This window comes from Urocampus carinirostris, chromosome 11 (assembly GCF_059441175.1).
Source record: "Urocampus carinirostris isolate Australia breed hairy pipefish chromosome 11, RoL_Ucar_1.0, whole genome shotgun sequence".
Taxonomy (NCBI): Eukaryota; Metazoa; Chordata; class Actinopteri; order Syngnathiformes; family Syngnathidae; genus Urocampus; species Urocampus carinirostris.
The window spans coordinates 29,061,281-29,085,354 of NC_142359.1; the positions used below are offsets into that span (position 1 = coordinate 29,061,281).

The 24,074-nt window shown below is 39.9% G+C and overlaps 1 protein-coding gene across 4 annotated transcripts; it reads left to right on the forward strand.

The window, feature by feature from the left end:
* The first annotated feature begins 3,425 nt into the window (after positions 1–3,425).
* Positions 3,426–23,663, forward strand: sh3tc1 (SH3 domain and tetratricopeptide repeats 1). Of its 4 annotated transcripts, none has more exons than XM_088347870.1 (18): positions 3,426–3,743; positions 4,925–5,055; positions 6,159–6,264; positions 6,352–6,492; positions 8,253–8,451; positions 10,132–10,208; positions 10,280–10,475; positions 10,553–10,683; positions 12,238–12,276; positions 12,352–13,653; positions 14,441–14,581; positions 14,663–14,881; positions 15,890–16,070; positions 16,185–16,335; positions 16,533–16,655; positions 16,751–16,901; positions 18,499–18,695; positions 18,744–23,663. In XM_088347870.1, the coding sequence occupies exons 1-18, from the start codon at positions 3,713–3,715 to the stop codon at positions 18,957–18,959; spliced, it is 3,732 nt and encodes a 1,243-aa protein (XP_088203996.1). In that variant the 5' UTR covers positions 3,426–3,712; the 3' UTR covers positions 18,960–23,663. The 4 variants fall into 4 exon arrangements, with proteins under 4 accessions (XP_088203996.1, XP_088203994.1, XP_088203995.1 ...); XM_088347868.1 differs by having other exon boundaries at positions 18,764–23,663; XM_088347869.1 differs by having other exon boundaries at positions 10,286–10,475; positions 18,764–23,663.
* The last annotated feature ends 411 nt before the right edge of the window (positions 23,664–24,074 follow it).

The following is a 24,074-nucleotide window of genomic DNA, read 5'->3' on the forward strand; positions in this document are numbered from 1 at the left end:
AAAACATAGCTAGGGTGGGGCTCTTATTTGCAAGATGTAAGGCTGCTCATCCGGCAAAAACGGGGTATGGGGTGGTGGTGGTACATGACCAAAAATAAAGAGTTCAGGTGACTCACGTGGCAGAAATGGGGGCCTAGGGTAGGGGTGGCACAAAACCTAAACGCAAGATATAAGGCGGCTCACCCGTCAAAAAAGGGGGGCTGTGGGACCGGTGGTACACGACCTGAAAGCAAGAGTTTAGGCGGCCCCACTGGTAAAAACATAGTTAGGGTGGGGCTCTTACTTGCAAGATGTAAGGCATCTCACCCGGCAAAAACGGGGGGTGAGGGTGGTAACCAACCTTAACACAATAGTTCAGGCAGCTTTCCTGGCATTAAAAGGGAGCTGGGAAAGGGATAGTACACAACCAAAAAGCAAAATGTCAGGTGGCTCAGCCACGAATAAAAGGGAGCTCGGGATGGAATAGTTCATGACCTAAAAGCTAAATACCAGGCCGCCCACCCTGCTAAAACAGGAGTCTGGGGTAAGGATGTTACTCCTCTAAATGCAATCCCTATAGGCACATACTACAATTAAGAAAGTAACACAAACACACAAAACTAAATAAAATCAACCCACAAAAAAGAAAAAAATGTGTTTGGTGTCCATCGTCCAACAATGTTGCGCAATTGTGGCCAGCTGCTGTAAAAGAAATACTTTCTTGTTGGAATAACTTAACAAAACTGTCAGTGATTCAGTGCCGCTTCAGTGCCGATGTAAACACTGCCTTTCAGCCCTAACACCTCATTCCCAGGAAGAAAAAGGCACAATGCAGTGGGATCGGGTAACACCCGCACCAGGAAGTGATGTGTTGAAACTGGTATGTGGCGCTGCAATTCTGTAACTCACATTTTTTCCATGCAAAAATTTCCCTAATTGTCCAGCTGATTTTTTTTTAATAGAAATGATTTAACATCCAATACAGCAGGGCTCAGTAACACAATTGTAGGGATTTGTTCTGCACAAAAGAAGATCTAAAAGTAAAAAGTACATATTGAGAATTAGAAATGTAATTGATAAATCTGTATTAAGTACATAAAATAATGATAATGGAGCAAATAGTAAAGACGGAACTGACTAATTATGTAAGTAGAACGCTCAAATGCTATTCATATTCTATTGTCTTTATCATTTACCTTAATGCGCATGACTGTATTTTTTTTAAATGAACTGTTCCCGCAAAACAATTTATTGTAACAATAAATTCGATCAACTTGTATTTCATAACCATGGTCAAGCAAATAAAACGTGTTAAGCAAACTTAGCTCAAAGGCAAACTCAACGAAATGTACGTGCAAGGTGCATCCACTGTCCTGTAAGCTTCAGTACAACAGCAGTGACAATATCATTCTCTGCCCAGGCAATTGAACATTTTTGAATTACATAGCCAAAAAATAAATAAACGATTGATTAATTGAATTGGCTAATTTGTTGAAAAAGTGTGATCTGTTGTGGGTCAAACCAGAAGGTAGCTCGTGAATCATAAAATCATATTGCAGGGCAGATGCACATTGATCTCAAATATTAGCGTTTGAATATTGTGCCCTGCTTAACTAATGAGCAGAATGGTAGCATCCATATCAAACTCACGCAGGCCAAACTAATCTTAAGTTTAAACTTTCATCTTTTAGACGACGAGTTTGAGTACCTTTAAATACGGTATAAATAGTGGATATCAAATTCAGTTTGGCTCTTGGCCTGGATCCAGATTTTCTGTTCTGAGGCGCCCCAAATCAGTAAAAGAATGTCAACTCCAAATTTTTTAGCTTTGCTTTAGAATATTATGCCAATATTAGTAACCTAGCCTACATATTATAATCACAAACATAGAAATATATTTTCTAAACACAACACATTTATTCTTAAACTTTCGGGGTAATATTTTAATTTTTGGTATTGAATATGTTAAGTAGTTTATTTGAGCAGTGGAGTGAACGCAGTTTCACACCTGAACCAAGTCACCACTCCATACAAACTCAACACTGCTCTCTAGCTGCCAGAGAGAGCATTTTATTTGTATTTATCTAAATACTTTATCTAATATATATATATATATATATATATATATATATATATATATATATATATATATATATATATATATATATACATATATATATATATATATATATATATAATATGTAACGGGTGTAATAATAATTTTTGTTTTATTGAAATTCCTGCTGAAATATGTGTATCGTTTTTGGTAAATGTCCTGCAATGATGAGTCCAACAGTGCCATCTGCTGGTATGGGGTGGGGTTTGGTTTTGCTTCTGACATGTGACCGGGAGGCAGGGTTTGCTGGCAGTCTTACCAGAGAGGACTGCAATGGTAAGACACATGTTTTGGTGTTCCACAAAAGAGATCAAAGAGGATCAAAGCCAGCAGAAAAGCTAATGTTGTGACTCATCCATTTGCAGAAACTGTAATAATAAAAACCTCATCATCCAGTCCAGCGTGAATGTGGATCTTTCACGAACACCGCGGTTACATATATATATATATATATATATATATATATATATATATATATATATATATATATATATATATATATATATATATACAGGGTTGGGTAGGGTTACTTTAACTTGATTACTTTCAATTACTTTTGTATTACTCCAATACCAAATATGCTAATAAAAGACAAAAGAAACTAAATATGAATAAAATTACTAAATTTTGTGCAGGCTTGGGGAGTAACGGAATACATGGAACGGCAAAAATGATGTTGGCAAGCTGTTTGGATTTATTTTAATTTCGTTTCTGTCGCATTTTATGTTAGTTTTGCCGGAGATCAAAGAGGTCAAAGCCAGGAGAGAAAGCTTACCACGTGTCATAATACACTAATCAAGTTAAAGTACCCAACCCTGTATATATATATATATAAATATATATATATATATATATATATATATATATATATATATATATATATATATATATATATATATATATATATATATATATATATATATATATATATATATATATATATATATATATATATATATATATATATATATATATATATATATATATATATATATATATATATATATATATATATTACTTTTAATAGAAATAAAGTGTTGTGAGATCTCATTATAACAACTCCCTGTCAAGAAAAACTATTTTTAAGCAATGTTGATGCATAGGTCAACAAACAAAATCCCATGTTTGTGCCTCATAACTCTGTGAGCATGTCCAAGCAATGCCTTGAAATCAATCAAAATAGTCCTAATTTTTTTAGAACAACAAGAAAAATACATGCAATTCTGTATGTTGTGTTGTACAATTCATTTGATCATAGAGGGCGCTGTACACCAATGAGTTTATCCCTATGCAGCCCTCAAACTCCTCATTTTGGGGGAAAGTGGTTTGCTTGCTCTTTGTGTGATGATTAACCAACACATAAACAGGAAATGGAACCTGTTAGGTTTACCATCACACAAGGAAGACTTTTTTTTTTAATCGTGTAGTTTTTCATTCGAGATAGTCAAAATATACTAAATGTACTTCACCGATTACATAGATGTTAGTTATCTTTATTTTATTTTATTTTGGAGTGCCAAAGCTGCAGATTTAGGTTAGACAATCATTTCCTCTTCATAGAATTGCTGATGTGTGTCCTGTTAGTGTTTTTTTTTGTGACTGGCAGAAGAGAGGGCGATGGACAAAAGGAGACAAAACGGCAGACTCGGTAAGAAAAAGTCCTTTTTTTCATTATAAAATAATTGAATCCCCTTGTATATTCAGTTCAAGCATGGTATCTATTTTTTTCTTATTTATAGCACAGCAAATACCTTTTAGCCTATTTATTTCATGTTTCCTTCATGGGCTTCTTTCTCAATTTTTTTCCTGTGTGGAGGAAAAATCATATGAACACCTTCCTTCAGGTCACTTTTTGTTTAATTTGAGCAAAACGATCATAGAGCGTGTAAAAACTAGATGACCACATGTCATGTGAGTCCACTTCAAGCAGTTTATACATTTACTCTGAAGTCACTGATTAATCTTGGAGGCTCAAAATTGCCACGGATCAAAACTTTGCTTATTTTTAAAGGAGTTTCTTTAGTCAGTGTGAAAGTAAAAGTATTACGGAAGGTTTAGATCAGCGGTGGGCAAACTACATCCCTTGGGCCGGATCAGGACCAACCGAAGCATTTAAATCCAGGCAACAAGACAAAGCTGATAGAAGTACAGGAGAAAAATAAGCAGCATCACATCAGACAATTACCTGCAGTTTTAAATATGTCCATTGGATGTCACCAAAGTCAAGGGCCACTCACAAAATAAACCACCCTATACTGTAGCTGTATTTGCTGATTGTCATTTGTCAGCCAGGGAACTTTTGAGGAGACAAACCATCCCGATATTATTTGACTTAAAATAGATGTCACGGATGTGCTGTTCAAGGTAATGTGATTTCTCTCACCTGGATTTCTTACCTTGTGCTACTTTCTCCCTTAAAAAATATTTTATTAATTAGGCTCATTGACAACATTAGAATAGCTAAATTTTTATGTACTTGAATTTTATTGATCAAGATACAATTTAAAATGTCATGCAATAAACCTTTCTGAAATAGCCCTATTACAGTTTTTCAATTTCAGTGCATAAAAAGGGATATATTACTTTGCTATTATTTTACTTAAAGTTTTTATACGTAAATAAATATATTTATTAGTATGTTTTGAGTGTTTCAAAACCAATTAAAACGGCCCCTTTATAAACAAAAAGGCAATGAAACATAACTCTTATTTTATATTTTTTTCCTCATGTATGGCTGAGGTATGAGATTTAAGACTATTGGCATATACAAAAATAAATACATCTATCTACTCAATGTTGATACTTAACTTTAGTGCACTTTGTCCTCAGTTCTGCCAGTGCGCCTGAATGTGGTCATTGGTCCTGAGCGCCTTCCTGCCGATGAGGAGTCACAGGAAACGCTGCGAGGAAAACTGCGCATTCAGCAGGCCGACAGCACTGTGCTTGGTGCTCTCATTGAGGTTTGTCATAAAAGCACAAAGGAAAGTCTTACCTTTGCATCGCAGGTTGAAAAATATGTTACGATGCGTTATCCCGGATAGTATATTTCAGAAAACCGGGCCAGCAGATAGTATTTTGTTTGGGCCTCATTTCGTATTTCTGTTATTCGCATATCACAGAGGGTTGTGATCCCTATTTACCGCAATAAACAAGGGATTACAATAATCACAATTTCATCATTTTGAAGGACACATATCCTATGGATGCAATCACAATGCGTTTTCTTATCAAATAAAAGTTATTTCGTTGAAGATGAGTCTCACCAGGAAGTATGATGTCTTGCTCATTGTGTATTTGAAGACACCATATTGACTGTGTTTGTTTTGAAGAATTAATATTTTTAGATGGTTTGAAACTTCCAAAAGTTATTTCAGTTCACTATGTAGCCTAGCTTATACTGTATTTTTGTGAGATGCATGTTTAAAAGAATCTAGTAAAAGTGGAAGCACGATTAAATTCCTTACATCAAAGTAGAATTGACCAATAGATGTCGTCACGTCCAGAACAAAGGGTAAACCCAATCGCGCAACGTTTCTCAAGTTTTTTGAGATGGAGAGAAGAAGGGCAGCGCCCGCGATCCGGTGCTCGCTAGATGCGGGAAGCAAGTCACTCTCGCACTCGGATTGTGATCCGAATACGGAAGTGAATCTTCGTAGTGATCAATGGCTGTGTCAGGGACGGAAAAATGGGTCGGTTGCCGGGACAGGGAGAGCAAAACGTGGTCGGGGTTAGAAACGGTTCGTAAGCCAGGACAGGAAAGCAGACGTAGTCGGGATCAATAATGGGTCGTAACTGGGACAGGAGAGCAGACGTGGTCAGGATCAAAACAGGTCATAGCCGGAGACAAACGGGAGCAAAAACGGGACAGGCGGGAGTCGGGGTCGAAATAGGCTTGCCTTGTATAAACAGAGGTTCGCAGACGAACTGACAACAGGAAATTGACAGGGCTTAAATAGGGACTGGGAGCCCATCAGAACCCGCTGCAGGTCATTCCAATCGGTAATCATGACAGATGTATACTTTATGTATTTGAAAAATCCATACTGTGTGCACTTTCAAATAGGAATTGTCTGCTCACCTGGTTGCCATTGACAGCAAAGAACAAATTATTTTTGTCTCATTGAAAACAATAGAAGAAGTGTTGAAGTTCGCCACATATTACACAAATGGTAGGTTGTACATGTTCTGACTAACATTTCAATGATCAGTCATAGTCATGTAAGATACTTTTCATGCTTGTATGATATTTAAATAAGGTTGGCTGGGTCACTGCATGGAGCACCTTTTTTTTGACCAGACGTTTTGGCTCATTTCCTCTGGAAACCATCTTGGAATAGAAGTTTCGGTTTCAGAGGACACTCTTCATTTGCTTTACACGGATGTCCTCATGCAAGAAGGTAAAATATCTCAATCAAGCAAAAAGATTCAAATCGGACTACAGTAATGCCTCTTTATTTTGTCCGTTTTAAGAATGATTTTGCTCTCCTTTTACAAGAAAAAAATTCAAATATTTTCTCCCAATTGAATAAATATTCTTATTCTGCATTGCTTAGATCAACATCAGACCATTTTTAAACCTTTTCGTTGTTGACTCAACAGTTAATATTTGTTAAGACTACAGTGTAAATCATTTATTGGACTGACCCCTTATCAATCAAAATTTTGTATAATTATTTCTTTTTAACATAAAAATGCCCTGTGTCCTGAAGTCAGCAACCTGTGACATGTGGCAATGAGACTTGTATTTGGCCATTTAGCGCTTTCCTAATGGCTCCTTAGAGATATTTTAATACGTTTTGAAAATGGAAAAATATGTGGGAGGGAAATATAAATGTATTTTTTGTGTGATTTATTTTAGAATAAGTATTAAATATTGAATGATTAACTTTTATGTAAAAATCACATTTTCTTTTAATTTAAAAATAGGTTTTGTAGGGCTTTTTATTTATTGCGGCTCTAAACATAATTTTTTGGGTCTATTATGGCATTTTAGAAATTTTGGGTTGCATAATTCATAAATAAACCTCTTTCAAATTTCCAAGGGCAGGCAAAAAAAATAATGAATTAAAACCAAGTAAACATTTCTATCCCTGTAAACCAAGAACAGACTCAATAGCAGTAGAACAGTAAATCAAACAATTATTTTATGCTTCTACTTGAAGTACACTCAGTGGCCAACTGCAAAGCCTGTAACAAATTAAATGAAAGAGTTTTAACCTTTGACCCTTGTTGTTTTTAACATTTTAACAACTGAGGTTTGTTGTTTGGAATGCATGTATATAATTTCAAATGTTTGCCAGCCACAGTTTACTATATGGCTAAATTTTTCATATATCGCGAAATATAGGCGTATAAAATGTCAAATGCAAAATGCATGTCATTGAATGAATGTTTTCACGAATCTTCCTGAGCCGAGTCAGACTCGTTTTTTTTTTCAACTATCCGACTGTTCTTTATAGATTTTCTTGCATCACATTGGGACAGGCATGATATGCTTTGCAAACTTTGCAATAAGTCTTTTTTTTTTGCCAATGTTCAGAATAAAATGAACTCAAACTTTGGAAGTTTTGTTAGGTGTACTTGATGTTGAGGCTGCCATTTATGTATGTTAGCGCCCGACACAGAGACATCATTGAGCATGAGTGACTCTCAGCAGAGATTGTAATCATGTAAGATGCCCCGCTCTGTTGGAAAAGTGTGTCTAGCGACAACGGTTGCCAATGGAATTCTTTGTTGACTATTTCTTCTTTCTTTTTTGTCGACAGTGTTGACTAATCTTTGTCGCCCCAGAGTGACGTTTTTAGCAAAAATATATTAGTCCAACAATCGATCTTGATTACCTGATAGAAATATTGATTACTGTAAACTGAATGGTGGTCATTGATCTTTAAAGGCAAGTCCATATAAATTGCATGTTGTATCACCATTGCTCAAACTTCAGGGCTTCTTCTGAAAATGCTCCACACATTGGGACATGTGGAAACATAAAAAAGATGTGGCCACATCTCAAAAACCTGACCAATGTGATTTCAGATTCAGCATATCAGTTTTACCCTAAATCAGCAGAAAGGACGCAGACAACACATTAGTTTTTGAGCTGTCTTAGACGTTTGACTACCGAGGTATCATTGCAAATTTTTATGATCTGTGTCATTAGAGTCACTGTTCGCTCGCTGCACAGCCCAGCAGATGTCTGACAGTTGCACGTCTGGAACGGACCTTCAACTCGATCGAGATGACATCGCACTCTTTGAGCGTTCCTTCCTTCACTCTGGCTGGAAGTTCCTTTGCCTGGCTGACGGTGCCCGTGGCACTGCGCTCAAAGCTGCACTGGAGCCTGTCATACCTTTTCATCAGTAAGTTAAAAACTTTTTTTTTTTTTACATTGTATTTATCGATTATCCTTTTTTGACAAAACATTCCACTACATAGCCTACTTTGAAATAAAACGCTCCTAAGGTGGTTGTTCATTATACATTTCAGAGATAGACCCATACAGTCTTCCCCTGCTATGAAGCGGTTCGACTTTTACGTCCGGGTGCATCAGAATTTTTTTTAATTAATTGATTTAGCTTATTTTTGCATACATTGGGGAATTTTTGTGTCCTGTACACTCAAAGTAATCCGAGAACTGCCTTCTGTTTCCTGTGCAATGACTGGAGCAATCAAAATCATTTGTTTACTGTACATGACTAATGACAAACTAATAACCCCTTTTACATGTCGTTTGGGAGCAATTCAATCAGGAGGGCAAGCTCGAGTAAAGTCATTATCAAAATAAACGTAGTTTCTGCATTTAACTTATGACATTAATTAAAAGATGATTTCATTCATGTCACTCATCCCAGATCCTGTGCTAGTCTGCTCTTGCTCCAAAAGTGTGCTCATAGCTCCATATTGTGTGTGTTTTTACAAGGTGTGCTGTTCGTGTTTAGCTGATGCATTGATTCACACAACATATTGATAGATACAATTTTTGCATCCACTATACAGTCGGACTATTACATATTTAGTCAACCTCTAATTGTGGAAGTTCTCTGACTTGTTCTCTCTGTAGGTCATTCACTAGTTTCCCTCGTGTGTTCCTGGGATTTTTGCTTACTGTTCTTGTTCTTGTTATGAGAGAGAGAGAGAGAGAGAGATCAAAGTACTGCGTCTTTGTGAGAGCCACCTAGCTTTGGCAACATCAAGTGGACATATTTAAACCTGCTGCTCGCTTTTCTCTTGCACTTCTCTGAGCGTTGTCACGCTGGCCGGATTCAATCCCTTTAGCGGGCGTAAACCGGCCCGCACCTGCTTTACACGACGCGTTTCAACCAATTGCAGATTTAATCTTCCCAGCCTGGTACAGGTCTGTAATTTTGTCTCTGGTGTACTTCAACAGGTCTTTGGTCTTGGCCATAGTAGAGTTTGGAGAGTGACTGCGTGAAGTTGTAGACTGGTGTCTTTTATACCGATAATGAGTTAAAATGGGTGCCATTAATACAGGTGGAGACTTGTTAGACCTTGTAAGAAAAAGTTAGACCTCCTTGACAGCTAGAAATCCTCCATGTTTGTAGGTGACCAAATACTAATTTTTACTCTAATTTAGAAAAAAAAACTTGATGTCTGTTTTCTTTCCACATTCTCTCTCTCTCGGTTGAGGTTTTCCCATGTTGACAATTACAGGCCTCTCTAATCTTATCAAGTAGAAGAACTTGTACAATTGGAGGTTGATTAAATACTGATTTGCCCCACTCTATATAGTAGTGGGGTCAGAAAATAAAATGACCCCTGGGTAAATTTACCAATACAAACACGATACTTCGAGGAAGCGTTTTTTTGCGTGAATCATTAGTCTTTGTATTAAAAATCCCACAGTGCTTTGCAACATATAACATCCCGGCTGAGGGAAACTGCACTGTTTATCAGATATGGTCCATACTACACTGATATTCACCTAATACAAGTTGTTAGGGAACAGATTAAGAATAAAATAGAGCGAATACAAAATTAACCAAAGTAGCCATTGTATTGTTTTTGCTATGTGTCCACAGGTGGTTTCTTAAGTCTTGTTCAGAGAATATTTTGGTGGGTAATGGAAAACCCGTCCATAACTTCCCTTTGCACTTTGGTGAGGCAACTAATTGCATTTTCTCAAGTATTTTGGGCTTTTTTAAATTCATGATCATATGTTATATTCAGCTACAGGTACGTGCGTGGCCACCGTGCAATACAACGCGCAAGGTCCAGATGAGCTAAGCCTGTCCCCGGATGATCGCATCATTATCGTTGGACGATTGGTGTCCTGTCAAACTTGGTTCTTTGGCATGAAGGAGGGCAGAAAACAAGTGGGTCTGGTGCACACCAGCCAGGTGAAACCCTTGAGCGAAACCCAGGAGTGAGTTTTTCCCTACAACGTAATAATCAGTTTTCCCCGTATTAATGTTTCTGTTCATTGTTTTATCATGTGTTTAGCTCCTCCGACTTACTTCTGGAAGGAGAAGAAGTTGACTTTTTCATTTTACCTGAAGACCAAGTCATTGAGGAAGCAACTGCACTACTAAAGAGAACATCCCATATTGATATTGACATTAACTACAAACTAGGTAAACACGCGGAACATTTTCCTTGTACTTTCTGATTCCAATGCGATTTCAGGTTGGGATAGTTTGTGAAAATCCCCCGAAACCATACAGCTTTCAATCAAAAGAAATCCATCAAAGGATTTGTTTATTTTACGGGAACATCCACCAGAACACAGTAAACCCCTGGGATATGTGTCACCACCTTACGACATTTTCACTGTACAGTGTGAAATACTTTACAGCATTTCCCCGGCTATAACAAACAACGTCCAAAATTTAAACACTGAGGTGTTTGTCCGTATGACAAGTTATGTCTCTATGATACCCGTCTGCCATTGGTTTGCGTCATGGCATCATGAAAATACATATTTCCTTTTGGCTGAAATACATCCCACAACTACTTTCTCATTCTACATGAGTTCAGAAACGCGTGTGCTTTTTTTAAAAACATTGCTAGTCGATGATGGAATACTGTATTTTGTGTACATTGATGCTAAAGGGAGAAGCAAAAACATGATAGCCATGGGATCAAAGCTTGCGATTGTCATGAAATAGGAATAAGGCGCATGCATTGTTCCCCTTACTAAGAAACATAGCCGTAACCAATCAACGATAGGGGCAACCAGTAAAAATAAGGATGTGATCAAAGCAATAAAATCTTCTAAGGGCATGAAAATCCTAGCAAGTGGAAGTCTTACAATCAGTTTTATTTTCAATTGGATCGGCAGTCTCCATCCTCCCCCTTGGCACCCACCCGCTAACTCCTCTGTACCCGTTAAATAGTGTAAATTCAAAAGTAGATAAACTTTCAGTTTTCTTTTAAATGTATATTTATTTATAAGGGTAATTATTCAGGGCGGCACGGCGGCTGAGTGGTACGCGCGTCTGCGGCACAGTTCTGAGGTCATGTAATCAAATCCAGTTACCAGCCGTCCTGTGCGGAGTTTACATGTTCTCCCCGTGCTTGCGTGGGTTTCCTCCAGGCACTCCGGTTTCCTCCCACAAAACATGCATGTCGGATTAATTGGCTGGTCCAAATTGTCCTTAGGTGTGACAGAGCCAGTGAGTTGTCTGTCTTTGTGTGCCCTGTGACTGGCTGGCAACCAGTTCAAGGTGTCCCCTTCCCACTGCCCGAAGATAGCTGGGATGGACTCCAGCATGCCCGCGACCCTTATGAGGATATGCGGTGCAGATAACGGATGGATGGATGGTATTTAAACACCTACTTAAGTTTTGCTTACTATACTATACAGGTATACTATTTTGTTATTTTAATGCTTTTATCTTCTCGGAAAACCATTAGCTACATACTCTAGATCTCTATAACCATTATACAGCAATTTCACTTAGCGATCCTCACCTCAGAATAGATTGTTGTTGTATGCCTGGGTCTACTGTACTTTTCGCACATACAACACATTACCTAAAATAAATTTTGGGGTTGGTTTAAAAAATACTCCGAGGGGTGTTAATGAAACTTAGGATTCAGGTTCTGATTGGATTGGGTTATTTCATTAAAAATGAAAGACTTCAGACAGCTTTAAGTTACAAATGTGTTTTTTTATTAAAATCCAGATGTGTTCAGCAATCGAGACTCCAAAAGAAATCGATCAAGTGAGTCCTTACCTAGTCCTATCTTCAGACCTAATATACATACGTGCTCTAAATTTGTTTCCCCTCTTCTTTTAGACAGTCCTTCTGCACCAGTTGAGCCTAACTTTCATGAAAATATGCAGCGGCTTCTTGACCGACAAAAAACTTCCTCTTCTGAATGCAATCGGATGACAACACAAGTAGATGCGCTGGATTCAGTTGAAATCCAACCTGTGAAATGTCCTTGTTTCAACGTCGAGCTAACTGAAGAGAAGCAAAGCTCTGAGAACATCTCTCTTCTCCTGTCCTATCTCGAAACTCGAGAACCTAAAGATGAGTTCCGAGCCCTTTATGTACTCAACCCTGAACTTGTATCCTCCTCCGTCTTCTGCAACCTCTCAAGCACAGACGAATTGATTTCCTTTTTGTCTGTGGCCAGGGAAACGGCCAGAAAAAAACAATTATTGTGGTCACGGACTCGTTTGTGTTTCCTGTTGGGCAAGTTCTGTACCGCCAAATCCAAATTCAGTCAGGCTCGTGTTTACTTTGAAGAGGCTCTCAGTGTCCCTCGTGAAACTTTCACCGACATCAGGCTGCTCGCGAGTATTTATTCCAACCTGGCCAAAATTTATCTTTTACAGAAGAACATGGAAAGCTTTTTTGGCGTGTCTGAGCGCCTCACAGCCTTGTTAATGGGAACGACGTACTGCCTAGAATGCGTTGAGGAAAGCACAGTTCTAGAACTTGCCCTCAAAAAAGTGATTCTGTCTCAAAATACCACAGCTGAGGCTCGGGCTTGCTTTCTTTTGGCAATGCATCACTTGATGCTTAAAGAGTGGGCTAAAGCTGTGCCTTACCTTGAGAGGTTTCTACATCTTTGTACCGAAGCTAAAGGAAGGGTCAGCATCTCCGTCAATAGAGTTAATCTAATGCTAAGTCGGCTTTATAGAAAAATGGACCTCCACCGTCTTAGTATTTCTTCAGCAGGAAGAGCATTGCTGCAACCCTCAGTGACACTAACTGATGGTCTCAGCAGCTTGCTACTCCTCTCAGACAACATTTTGGACCAGGACTGGTTCCCAGCTTCAATGGCTCTGTATTTGCGCCGTTGTCTTTCGTTGACTAATGCTCAAGAGGGACCACAACATGCGCGCCATTTAGTTTTGAAGCGGCAGCTGGCCCAATGTCTTTCGGAGCTCTTTTACCAGCATGGCATGCTGAGCGACGCCATTCAACTCATTGATAGTGATGCTCTCTCTCTTGATGTGAAAGAACAAAAGAGGGTCCTCATCTGGCTGGCATGGCTCCATATCCGCAACGTTCAACCAAGCTTGGGGATAAATATCCTCGACCTTGTCTTGGCTGCTTTGCCGGAGAACTGCACCATGCCACTGAAAGGTACGTTTGTTTGTATGTTTGTTTGTTTATTTTATTTTTATTTCCTTTTTTAATAATTTTTATTTAAATTTTAATTTCACAATTGATAAATTCTATTTTATGATTTATTTTGGTTTTAATAGTTTTATATTTTCATTTTATTTGATTATTTATTTTATTTTTAAAGTTTAATATTATTCTTAAAGTAATTTAGTTTTACTTTATTTAATGTAAATTTGATTTTAATTAGATTTTAATTTAAATTTTGATTTTATTTATTTTTTATTATTTTGTTGTTATGTTGTTTTTATTCTCCCCAAATTTGTTCTGCCCCAAACAGCTCTATTAAAAGTAAAATAAATGTAGAAAGGCACCGTGGAAAAGTAAGCATAAGGGCTTTTTGAACTCTGTTGGGCATTGTTAACACATACGAAATAGAGTAAATATTTTACTTCCAACCTTTTAAGTCAAGTCATGTTTATTTGTATAGCCCTTAATCACAAAGAGTCTCAAAGGGCCTCAAACGACTTACTCCACCTTTAAGGACTGTCATTACGCTGATGTGGCCCTTGGTGAAAAAGAGTTTGACACCCCTGTTGTAAACAATGTTCACTACGTTGTTATAAATAACAATACAGGCAATTCTATTTTGAATTCTATATTCGTAAGTGTCAAGATTTTATTATTTGCCCACATGGCCTGGAAGTCATTTTCGATTTTAGGACCGGTATTGACTGTTGAAAACGAGCTTGGATATTAGACTTGACTTCCTCATGTCTCTGATATTCACTTTTTGATTGTCGTGAAGGGCTGGTACTCAACATGCGCGGCATAGCGCTCCGTTGCATGGGTGACCTTCGCGGGGCAGCAAAGAGCTATCACACCGCTGTGGACATCTGCAGAGAGCACCAAGACATGTCAAACTGTGCCATAGCCCTTTCTAACCTCGGTAGATGTCGCAATTCTTTACATCCGATCATGGCATGAGTGTAGTCAATGATGTGATTTATATTTCCGTCTCTTGAAAAAGGCTCGCTGTGTCTAAGTGCTGGAGCTAAAGGACTGGCACAGAAACACCTAATGGAGGCTGTACAGCTCTTATCTGTGCTAGAAGGGGAACACGAGGTGACCTTCATCGCTGTGCTGCTGGAGCTGGGACAACATTGCGTGAAGGAGCGGCAGATACATTTTGGGAAGGCGTGCTACGAGTGGGCTCTTCTGTTGGCGATCAAAGCCAACCTCTTAGAATGTAAAATATAAGAGAATTTATGTTCTAATCCAGATAGGCATTCACTCTAAAATAACTAAACCTAAGCCTCAAAATTGGTACCAACCCATTCCTAGGATGTATATCTGGGTGACCTGGGCTCTTATAAAAATATTCCACTGTTCTCAAATATTGTTTATAAAATTTGGTACACATATTAGGTCTAAAAATGAAAACAATCAAAAAAGTAATGTGAAAATAAATCAATCAATCTGTAATGAATGTATAGATCATTTTTGCGGGTTGCATTTATTATTAAGGGACATTGTGCATATTTTTTTTTAATGTGAATAAAAATTAGTGCTAAAAAGAACAAGAAACAATACAAACAGCATCATTTTTCTTCTCTTTTTTTTTTTTTGCGCCGCCTATTGCGAGATTTTCGTTTTTTGGTACCGGTAGCAGCAAAATGGTGGAAATCTAGCTAATATTCTGTCAAATAAATGTAAATTTCTCGTCATAAAATATTTAAATCGTGTTTTTTAAATAAATTATTAACACTCTTTGGCATCAAATAGCACACATTGTACCTTTCATACTAAGGTGGGGGCCTCAAGCTATCAGCAAAAAACAAGTGCTAAAAAGTACGAGGAAGAACCCTAACTACCAAGACTCAACAAATAAACATGACTTGACTTTTTTTTGATTGCGTGGATTTTCTAAATACACCGTTTTCCATTAACAAAATGACGCAGTGTTCAGTGCATAATGAACCAATTTTGGAGGGTTGTATTTGAAACAAAAAATACTCTTTTCGCAAAATTGTCCTGCACAAAAACACTAACACTACACAATTTATTCGAGGGTTCTTTCTGCAAAGAACACCCGACATTGGGTCAAATCAATCCAAGTATTATGTTGGTCCATTTTTTATTAAACTTGGATTACTTTTGACCCAACTATTTTTGGTCTGTTGTTTGAATTTACAAAAATAATTCCGGGAACCTTAACTGCAGCAAAACTGGATTATCTCAATGAAAATGTTTTTAGGTCAGCTGATGGCAGTGAGGCGTTTGTGCTACTTTTATGAATGGGAAATTCCAGACCGCGCCCGGCGAATCATCTACAGCCAGTTCCAGGTCCAGCTATTTCACGGGACACAGGACCGAGAATGTGAGGCTGACACTTTGGAAGCAATCAGTGGGCTCTTTCTCACGCTAGCCACAGACAGGTGTATGTCATATTCACAAACTATGTATTCTTTATGAGCCAAAACATCATTTATGATGTCCTTCATCATCAGTTTTGTTGGGAACTGATTATTGTGTTTAATTACCGTTTATAGGGCCTATCGAGCAGCACTTGACCACACCAAGCGGAGTCTTGGAATTTTCATCGATTTAGGCCAAAAGGTGAAAGAAGCGTACGGATGGCTACGAGCCGGGAAGATCTACCATCTCCTCGGCCAAGTGGAACTGGTGGAACTTTATGTGCAGGTATGTGGATGGTTTGATTAAGATTCTTATTTCGCCATTAGATGGGAAATAATGCTGTCGAAATCTGATTTATTCATATTTTGAATGTGCTTCACAATGCCAACCTGTTGGTCAAGGAGTGGCCAAACCTTTTGAGTTGCAGGCTGCATAAGTTTGAAAATAAACCGAGGGACCTTTTTTTCTGGTCTTACTCTCAGGTAGCTCAGGATGTGGCTCTGAGCACCGGAGATACCAAGTTCATATTGACGCTGCTGGAAGCAGCTGGAGATATTTTCTTCAATAGCAGCCATGACCGAGACAAAGCAATCGTCTACTATAGGGTACCCCATTCCAAAACTGTGCTCAGACATTCCTTTTTCTAAGATGCACTTTTACTTGTTGAGCCTCCAATCTGTGTGTTGTGCCCTTTATGCAGGATTGTGCTCTTCCCCTAACGGCCCACAGCGGCGAAGACTCGACCAGGCTGAGGCTGTGTAACAAGCTGACACAAGTCATGCTCAATCTCCAATTGTATGGAGAAGCCGTGCAGTTTGCGATTACCGCTTTGGAGATCAGCGTCACGCTTGGTAGGAAATAGGAAGCCTACATTGGCACATCAACGCTTAAAAGAAAAACTGATTTTGTGATCTTAGCTAATCTTAGTTTATTTTGAATGTTTTAAAGGCCCACCTACCTGGTACACCCCCTTTTTATGTTGCACTGCCGATCTGTTTTTTTGTCTTTTGGCGACAGGTGTACGGCATGGCTCCAAAAGCGTCGGATATCAAAAAAGTTTGATAAATTGGCGTTTGGTCTCAACATTTTTCCTTGTGCACGGCACAGGGTAAAACTGCGCTGCTCTTTTCCACAACGCACACACTTTAAATAGACTATAGTGAGGTCTAAAAACCCCTTCTGACGGATAAGTTAGTCAATGTTTTTGCCAACATAATTCATATAATTTAAAATATGAGCAAAACAGGAGGTTTGAATGAGCCAAAATGTACATGTGTCATTGAAAGGGTGGTGCAGGTTAATTTTCAGGTGTATAAAAAGAAGAAAGCTTTTGTGGTCAAACAGGTGTCGTACCCAGAAGGGCAAAGGGTTTTCACCGCTAAGCTAAACATGGACGTGTTGTCACTTTGGCTCATTTGTACCTATTGGACTCAGCACATTTTAACGGACTTAAGTGAAAAAAGTAGGACTATCTTTCTTCAACTTGAAGAGCATGTTTCTTTAGATGACTGTTAAGTAGCTGGAGTGACTTCAGGTACCACTTAGGCACATCTGCCTACCTCCAACTGTGAAAAGAAGTAGTTCCATTTCATACTAAAAGTCTTGAACAGTACTCTACTTGGTTCAATGTTTACTATATACTCAGGATCTATCAACTTTTTCACCCAAAAATTAAGCAAGTCCTCAATTTATCCATCCAAATTGAACAGCAGGGAATGTTATCCATCCTTCTTTTCGATATTATCGGAGTCATTGTCCAGTCGCTGGAGCTCCCCTTTATTCCTCAAGCAATGATGACAAGCACTACATTGTAAATGTTTTTGCCTTTTTATCCTGACATTCTTTTTATCTTTTTTTACCCTTATGTAGGGCAGCATGGCAGCACAGTGGTTAGCGCGTGTGCGGCACAGTTCTGAGGTCATGAGATCAAACCTCTTGTGTGGAGTTTGAATGTTCTACCCGTGCTTGCGGGGTTTCCTCCGGGCACTCCGGTTTCCTCCCACATTCCAAAAACATGCATGTCAGGTTAATTGGCCGGTCCAAATTGTCCCTAGGTGTGAATGAGTAAATGTAATTAGGGTATGATGGTGGGTCCTCAAATCAGACCAGTCGAGAACCACTGGCCTAGAAATATAGAGTACACATCAGATTTTAAGTGACGCAGCCCTCACTTGTCTTTCCTCCTTTGGCACGGTAGTAACACAAACAACATTATGTGCTCGTCATCATAATCGCTATCAGACTGTGGTTATCCCCATCTTGAATGGTCACATCATGATCCCTAAACACGTGAACTAGACAACTTATACTAGAGCAGAAAACGGCGCTGCTGTTCGTGTTCTGTAGCCATTAGCCTCAATCGCCAAAATTGCTACGCTAATAGCAGCAAGTGTGCACAGGGCTTTATAGTGTTTGATTTGATATCCCAACTGGTGACTTTCCGTGCAGGTGAGCACCTGAACGAGCGAGTGGCCTATCATCGTCTGGCCACGCTCTACCACCATTTAGGTCAGTGCGAGCTGGCTGAACACTACTACCTGAAGACCTTGAGCCTTTGCCCAGCCCCACTGCAGTTCGATGAAGAAGCGCTGTACTACGCAAGAGTCTATCGGACCTTGGGGGACATTCTTTTCTACAACATGAAGGTACAGGAAGGTAACGCTTATGACTATTGAAAAGTTTTTCATTCGAAGATGTCATTTAACTTCCCCAGGAGCCTTTTGATGCTGCGGGTTACTACCATTTGGCCCTGGCTGCAGCCATGGATGTGGGAAACAAGACTTCACAGCTGGTGCTGTGCACCCGCCTGGCAACCCTCTACCACAACTTCCTTATGGACCGCCAGCTATCACTCTTCTTTTACAAGAAATCCCGAGGCCTCGCCAAGGAAGTCAACATCCGAAGGATGAAGGAAGGAACGAACTCCATCAAGATTGCAGTGTACTAGTTGCTGACATTGAAAAAGCCGTCTTTAAGAGTCACTAGGGACTTTCCTGAACATCAGTAAAATGTGTGAGTGCCTTGGTGCTCTTGAGTATACTGTAGTCCCTTGCCACTTAGTCCTTAGCGGGCCCAGTGAGCTGCGGGTTAAACAATATTCCGAGATCCATTATCCCAGGTGCCATATTGCTGCGAGCGGGGGCCAGCAGAGTACATTTTTTGTCAGGCCTGGTGGCTTTTTTTTTTTTTGCTGTTCTGTCCGACAAAAAGTAAACTTCACTTGTGCGAATGTGATCCATTATCTATGGTCAACCATTGCTAAGATTAGGGGCTGCCGGGCAAAATACAACCCCTAGCAAAAAGTATGGAATCACCAGTCTTGGGCAAGCCCTCGCTCAGGCATTGTATTCTGTAGAAAAAAACCTTGATCACAAACATGAAACAATCGTAAAGGTAATTCCAAAGTGCAACATATTGGCATTCAGAAACACAAAAAGAAATTAAGAAAAAACAATGCAATGGTCGATAAAAGTTACCTTTGTTTTATGCTAGATATTACATGAATTAATGAAGACTAGCACACAGATGTATGTCACTCAGCTCTTACCAGAAACTTCAGTATTTACATTGCAAGTTGGTGTACCCCCTTATAACCGCACCGGGTGAAACACATACATTGTAACATCTTCCCTTTTTTCCCCCCCACATTGTGCTAAAAAAAAGTCCCGGAGGTCTGCAGGCCTCTTAACAACCCTGCCGCATCTGGTGGTGGTGACACCAGTCTGGGCCATCTGAGGATCCGGCACAGTACCTGTTGATCAGGGTTGAGGTGTGTCTGTGATGTGATCACCACCACTAGGGGCTGAGGTGGGCGGGACCCCGCTGACCGTCTCTGCTGCTGGTGAGACCCCTGGTGCTGGCCTCAGGTGTCTACGGTTGCGTCTCAGCACAGTCCCAATATCTGGTCCTGTCGTACCACCGATGCAGGTGTCTACACAGTGCGTCCGGCCACTTGTGACTGTACTCGCACCTGTTCTCCATTCTGCAGAGGCTGTATTCCGCCAGCCCCTCTGTTGTAATAGCGAGCTTGTTTTCCTGCACAGCGCTATCAGTGTCCACAATTGCAGGTTTAAGCAGATTTTCACACATGGGCAGTAACATCCTTGTCCGTCGGATCATCAGTCTTTGTGCAGGACTGGCCTGGAAACCCTGCGCAGGAGTGTTTCTGTGAGCCAGTATGGCTAGATAAGTGTCCGACTTTGCCCGCAGGGCTTTTCCCATTAATCTTTTAGCTGTCTTGACGGCACACTCTGCTTTCCCATTGCTTTGGGGATATGTGGGCGACGATGTTACATGTTCAATTTCCCAAGACTCGCTGAATCTCTTAAACTCCTGTGAGCTATATTGTGGGCCATTGGCCAAAAACACCACATCAGGCACACCATGGCGAGCGAAATATGCCTTTAATTTGTGGATGACTGTGGTGGACTTGGTATCAGGCAGATAATCAACTTCCCAAAAATTTGAGAAATAGTCCATGGTCACTACATAGTCTTTATTATTAAAGGTGAAAATATCTGTGCTCATTTTCGCCCATGGCCTCAATGGGAAGTCATGGCTCAGTAATGGTTCTTTCTGTTGTCGTGTGTCTACTTCTCTGCACATTTGGCACTTCCCAATATATGTCTTAAGCTGTTCATGCATACCTGGCCGATACACACATTCTCTTGCTCTTCTGATGCAGAGGGTTTTGTGTAATGGTTTCGAGTGGTGTATGGTCAGACTGTACCACTACCTTTCTGCCATAGGTGTATTGGTGAAATTTTTCGACTCCAAACAGATTGGCAAGGCACTCCTTTTCTATTTGTGCATATCCTCTCTTTGTAGAGGTTAGTGCCCCACTGGCGTATGCTATAGGTTGGCCCCCCTGCAAAAGTGCTGCACCCAGCCCAGTTTCGGAGGAATCACATTGGAGAGTGAGTTCCTCCATTGGATTGCAATACTTCAATACTGGTGCTGTGGCTATCATCCCTTTTACTGTCCCAAAGGCAGAGTCCTGTATGTCAGTCCATTCCCAGATCACATCCTTGTGTGTCAGTTGCCTCAGGACCTTACAGCTATCCGATAGTTGTGGGCAGAATTTTGCGAGATAGTTCACCATTCCGAGCAATCTCTGTAGGCCCTTAATGTCGGTGGGTCTAGGCATTTCTTGTACGTCGCGTACCTTCTCCGGGTCAATTTTCATGCCCTCAGATGTCAGCCTGTGACTTATGTACGGCACCTCCTTCTGTCTCATCTTCAGTTTGTCAAAATTCAGTTTGATGTTGTATTACCTGCATCGCTCAAGGAGGCTTTTCAGCTTCTCGTCATGGTCCCTTACTGCCCTGTCCTGATTTTCTCCTTCTCCAATAATCAGGATATCATCAGCAATAATGCGTACGCCTGGTAACCCTCAAGTGCCTGTGTCAGCCTGTGCTGAAACACCTCGGGAGCTGGGCTGATCCCCATCGGCATTCTCCTCCACCTGAACCTTCCGAATGGCGTCGCAAATGTTGTCAAGTAACTGGAGCGCTCCATCAGTTTCACATGCCAGAATCATTTTTTACATCACACACCGTGAAAACCCTGGCAATTGCCAGGTCTGGCCGGACATCTTCAATAGTTGGTAACGGAAAGTGCTGTCTCTTCAGTGCTCTGTTTAGAGGTTTGGGATCAATACAGATCCTCAGCTTTCCCGATGGTTTCCTAACCAGGACCATGTTACTGATCCAATCTGTGCTCCTTTCAACTGGTGTAATTATTTCTCTTGCCACCAGGCTTGTCAGTTCTTGCTTCAGCGGGTTCATCAGAGCCACTGGAACTCTCCGCTTTGGTAGTTTCACTGCTGCTATGCTTGGATCTACTTCCAGCTCATATGTGCCAGACAAACAGCCATCACCCTCAAACACCTGTGGGTATTGCTCCCTGATTTGCTGCTCTTCTCCAGTGTTTGTCCTTTGCTGTCTGCTTGTTGAACTATGTCATCAATGGCCGTGATATTTTCTCTATGCGTTCTGACTAGATCCCTGCACTGCTCTGTACCCCAGCAAGGGCACACTTTCTCGCATTTCCTCTTCATTTTTCCTGTTGGCATTTTCTGTTTTAAGACATATGGCATTTAGTTGTTTGTCTTACTGCTTACATGTTTTCCTGGGCCTGCCAGTACGCTTGACTTTAACAACCCTCCCGTGCTGTTTGTACTTGGTCCAAATCTTCGATACAGCTGACTATAAACAGCCCACATGTTTTGCAACCATTCAATTAGAGTTACCAAAGAGGTTTTTTGATCCTGTCTTTGGTCTCAAGAGACATCTCTCTTGTCGGACTCATGATTCTTGCCAAGTCCACCATGTCCAGGAGCCCTCCAAGGTGTGATAACTGCACTGTTTTTAACCACTGACTAACGAGCAGACTTAACCTAAGGTAGGTGCCTATTAAGGAAAAGAAATTGACTGGGTGTGTCCATATTTTCTACACAAAATGCACTGATTCCATTTTTTTTTTCTCTAAATTGAGTAATTCCATATTTATTTCTGTGTTTGCTTTATAGAAGTACCATTAACTGACCATTGCAATATTTTTTTTTTTATTTCCTTTAGTGTTTCTGAAACCCAATATGTTGCACTTTGGAATGACCTTACGATTGTTTCATGTTTGTGACCTGAGTTTTTTCAATGGAATAAAATGTCTGAGTGAGGGTTTGCCCAAGACTGTTGATTCCATATTTTTTGCCAGGGGTTACATATTATTTTTCACGTTCGGGCAGTTTAAGCGTTGTGGCCCGCTTTAAATGAACGGCACTGTTTTGGCCATGATCCATTATTCCAAGTTGACTATTGTTAAGAGCAGCGACAGAGAGAGTAAATTTGTATCATACGTCGTGGCTCTTTTTTCCATTCTTTTCACCTATATTGAACAGCAGTCTTGATCCATTATACCTGGTTGACAATTGCTGTGAAAAGAGGCCGGCAGAGCGGATGTTAAAAATAAAGGGTGTTATTTATGTGTGTTAACCACAGACAAAAAAAATAATTTCGAAATAATCTTTGCGGGATAACACACCCTAATTATGGTAAGTGCTAGCGTGGTTGAAGAGCCGAGCATGCAAAAACGAGTATTCCTTGGATCTTGACAGGGCGAGACTCCCTCCCATGCCCCCAACCAACCAACGTCTCGAGACACTGACGGCCTTAGGGTTTGCCATTCCCTTTCTGTTAGTACTGCTTGTGACATACAAAATTTCGACTAGTAAACATATGGTGGGCGATGGGATGAGTGCAGATCCTTCACATCATGTTCTAGCAGAGCTCTGGACTTTCTTTTTGTCATGGACAATGGGCATAATAACAGAAAAAGGAACTTGTGTAGAGTAATGTCAGTGTTGTGCCACTGAGTGTCAGTATGATCTCTCATGGTTGCAATCAGAGCCGAAATGTTCTATTAACAAAGCATGGAATTAGCTGTAGAGACTTGAGGGATGTATTAAGTCAGAACTTGAAAAAGCAACCGTGATGTTTATAATTGTAGAAGAGACTCATTGGAAGTGATCATATTCTGTGAGCTGCAAGCAGCACTGTACAACAATGTCTCTTTTGAACATTCACAAAGGAATAAAGTAGAACATTTGGTTGGAATCGGTTCTAAAAATATCGTTTCGACCCACCAATTGTATTGTGAGGCTGACGTATTTGGAGCATTTGCCTTTTTTAATAGCACTCTAAAGTATATTTAGCTTCCTAAAGCTGCCTGTGTCCAAAATGGGGCATCGTAATTTGCCATAGGTTGTCTGTCAACATTACGGTGAGGACTTTGAACGTTTTACAAGGTTGAGCGTTTATGATTTTATTTCCTCTGATTTATTACAATTTTTTGACGTCTGAATTGGCTTGGTCTGCACTCAAGTATTGAGAAGTCATTTTATGCATTTATGCATGTATTTGGGCACCTCAGTAGCCAGCAGCCCAGTTCTGTAAACTAGCTCACCAGTGATGGGTCATTGTGATTTCCTATGGATGTTTCAAACATGAATAATAACCAAGATTTAT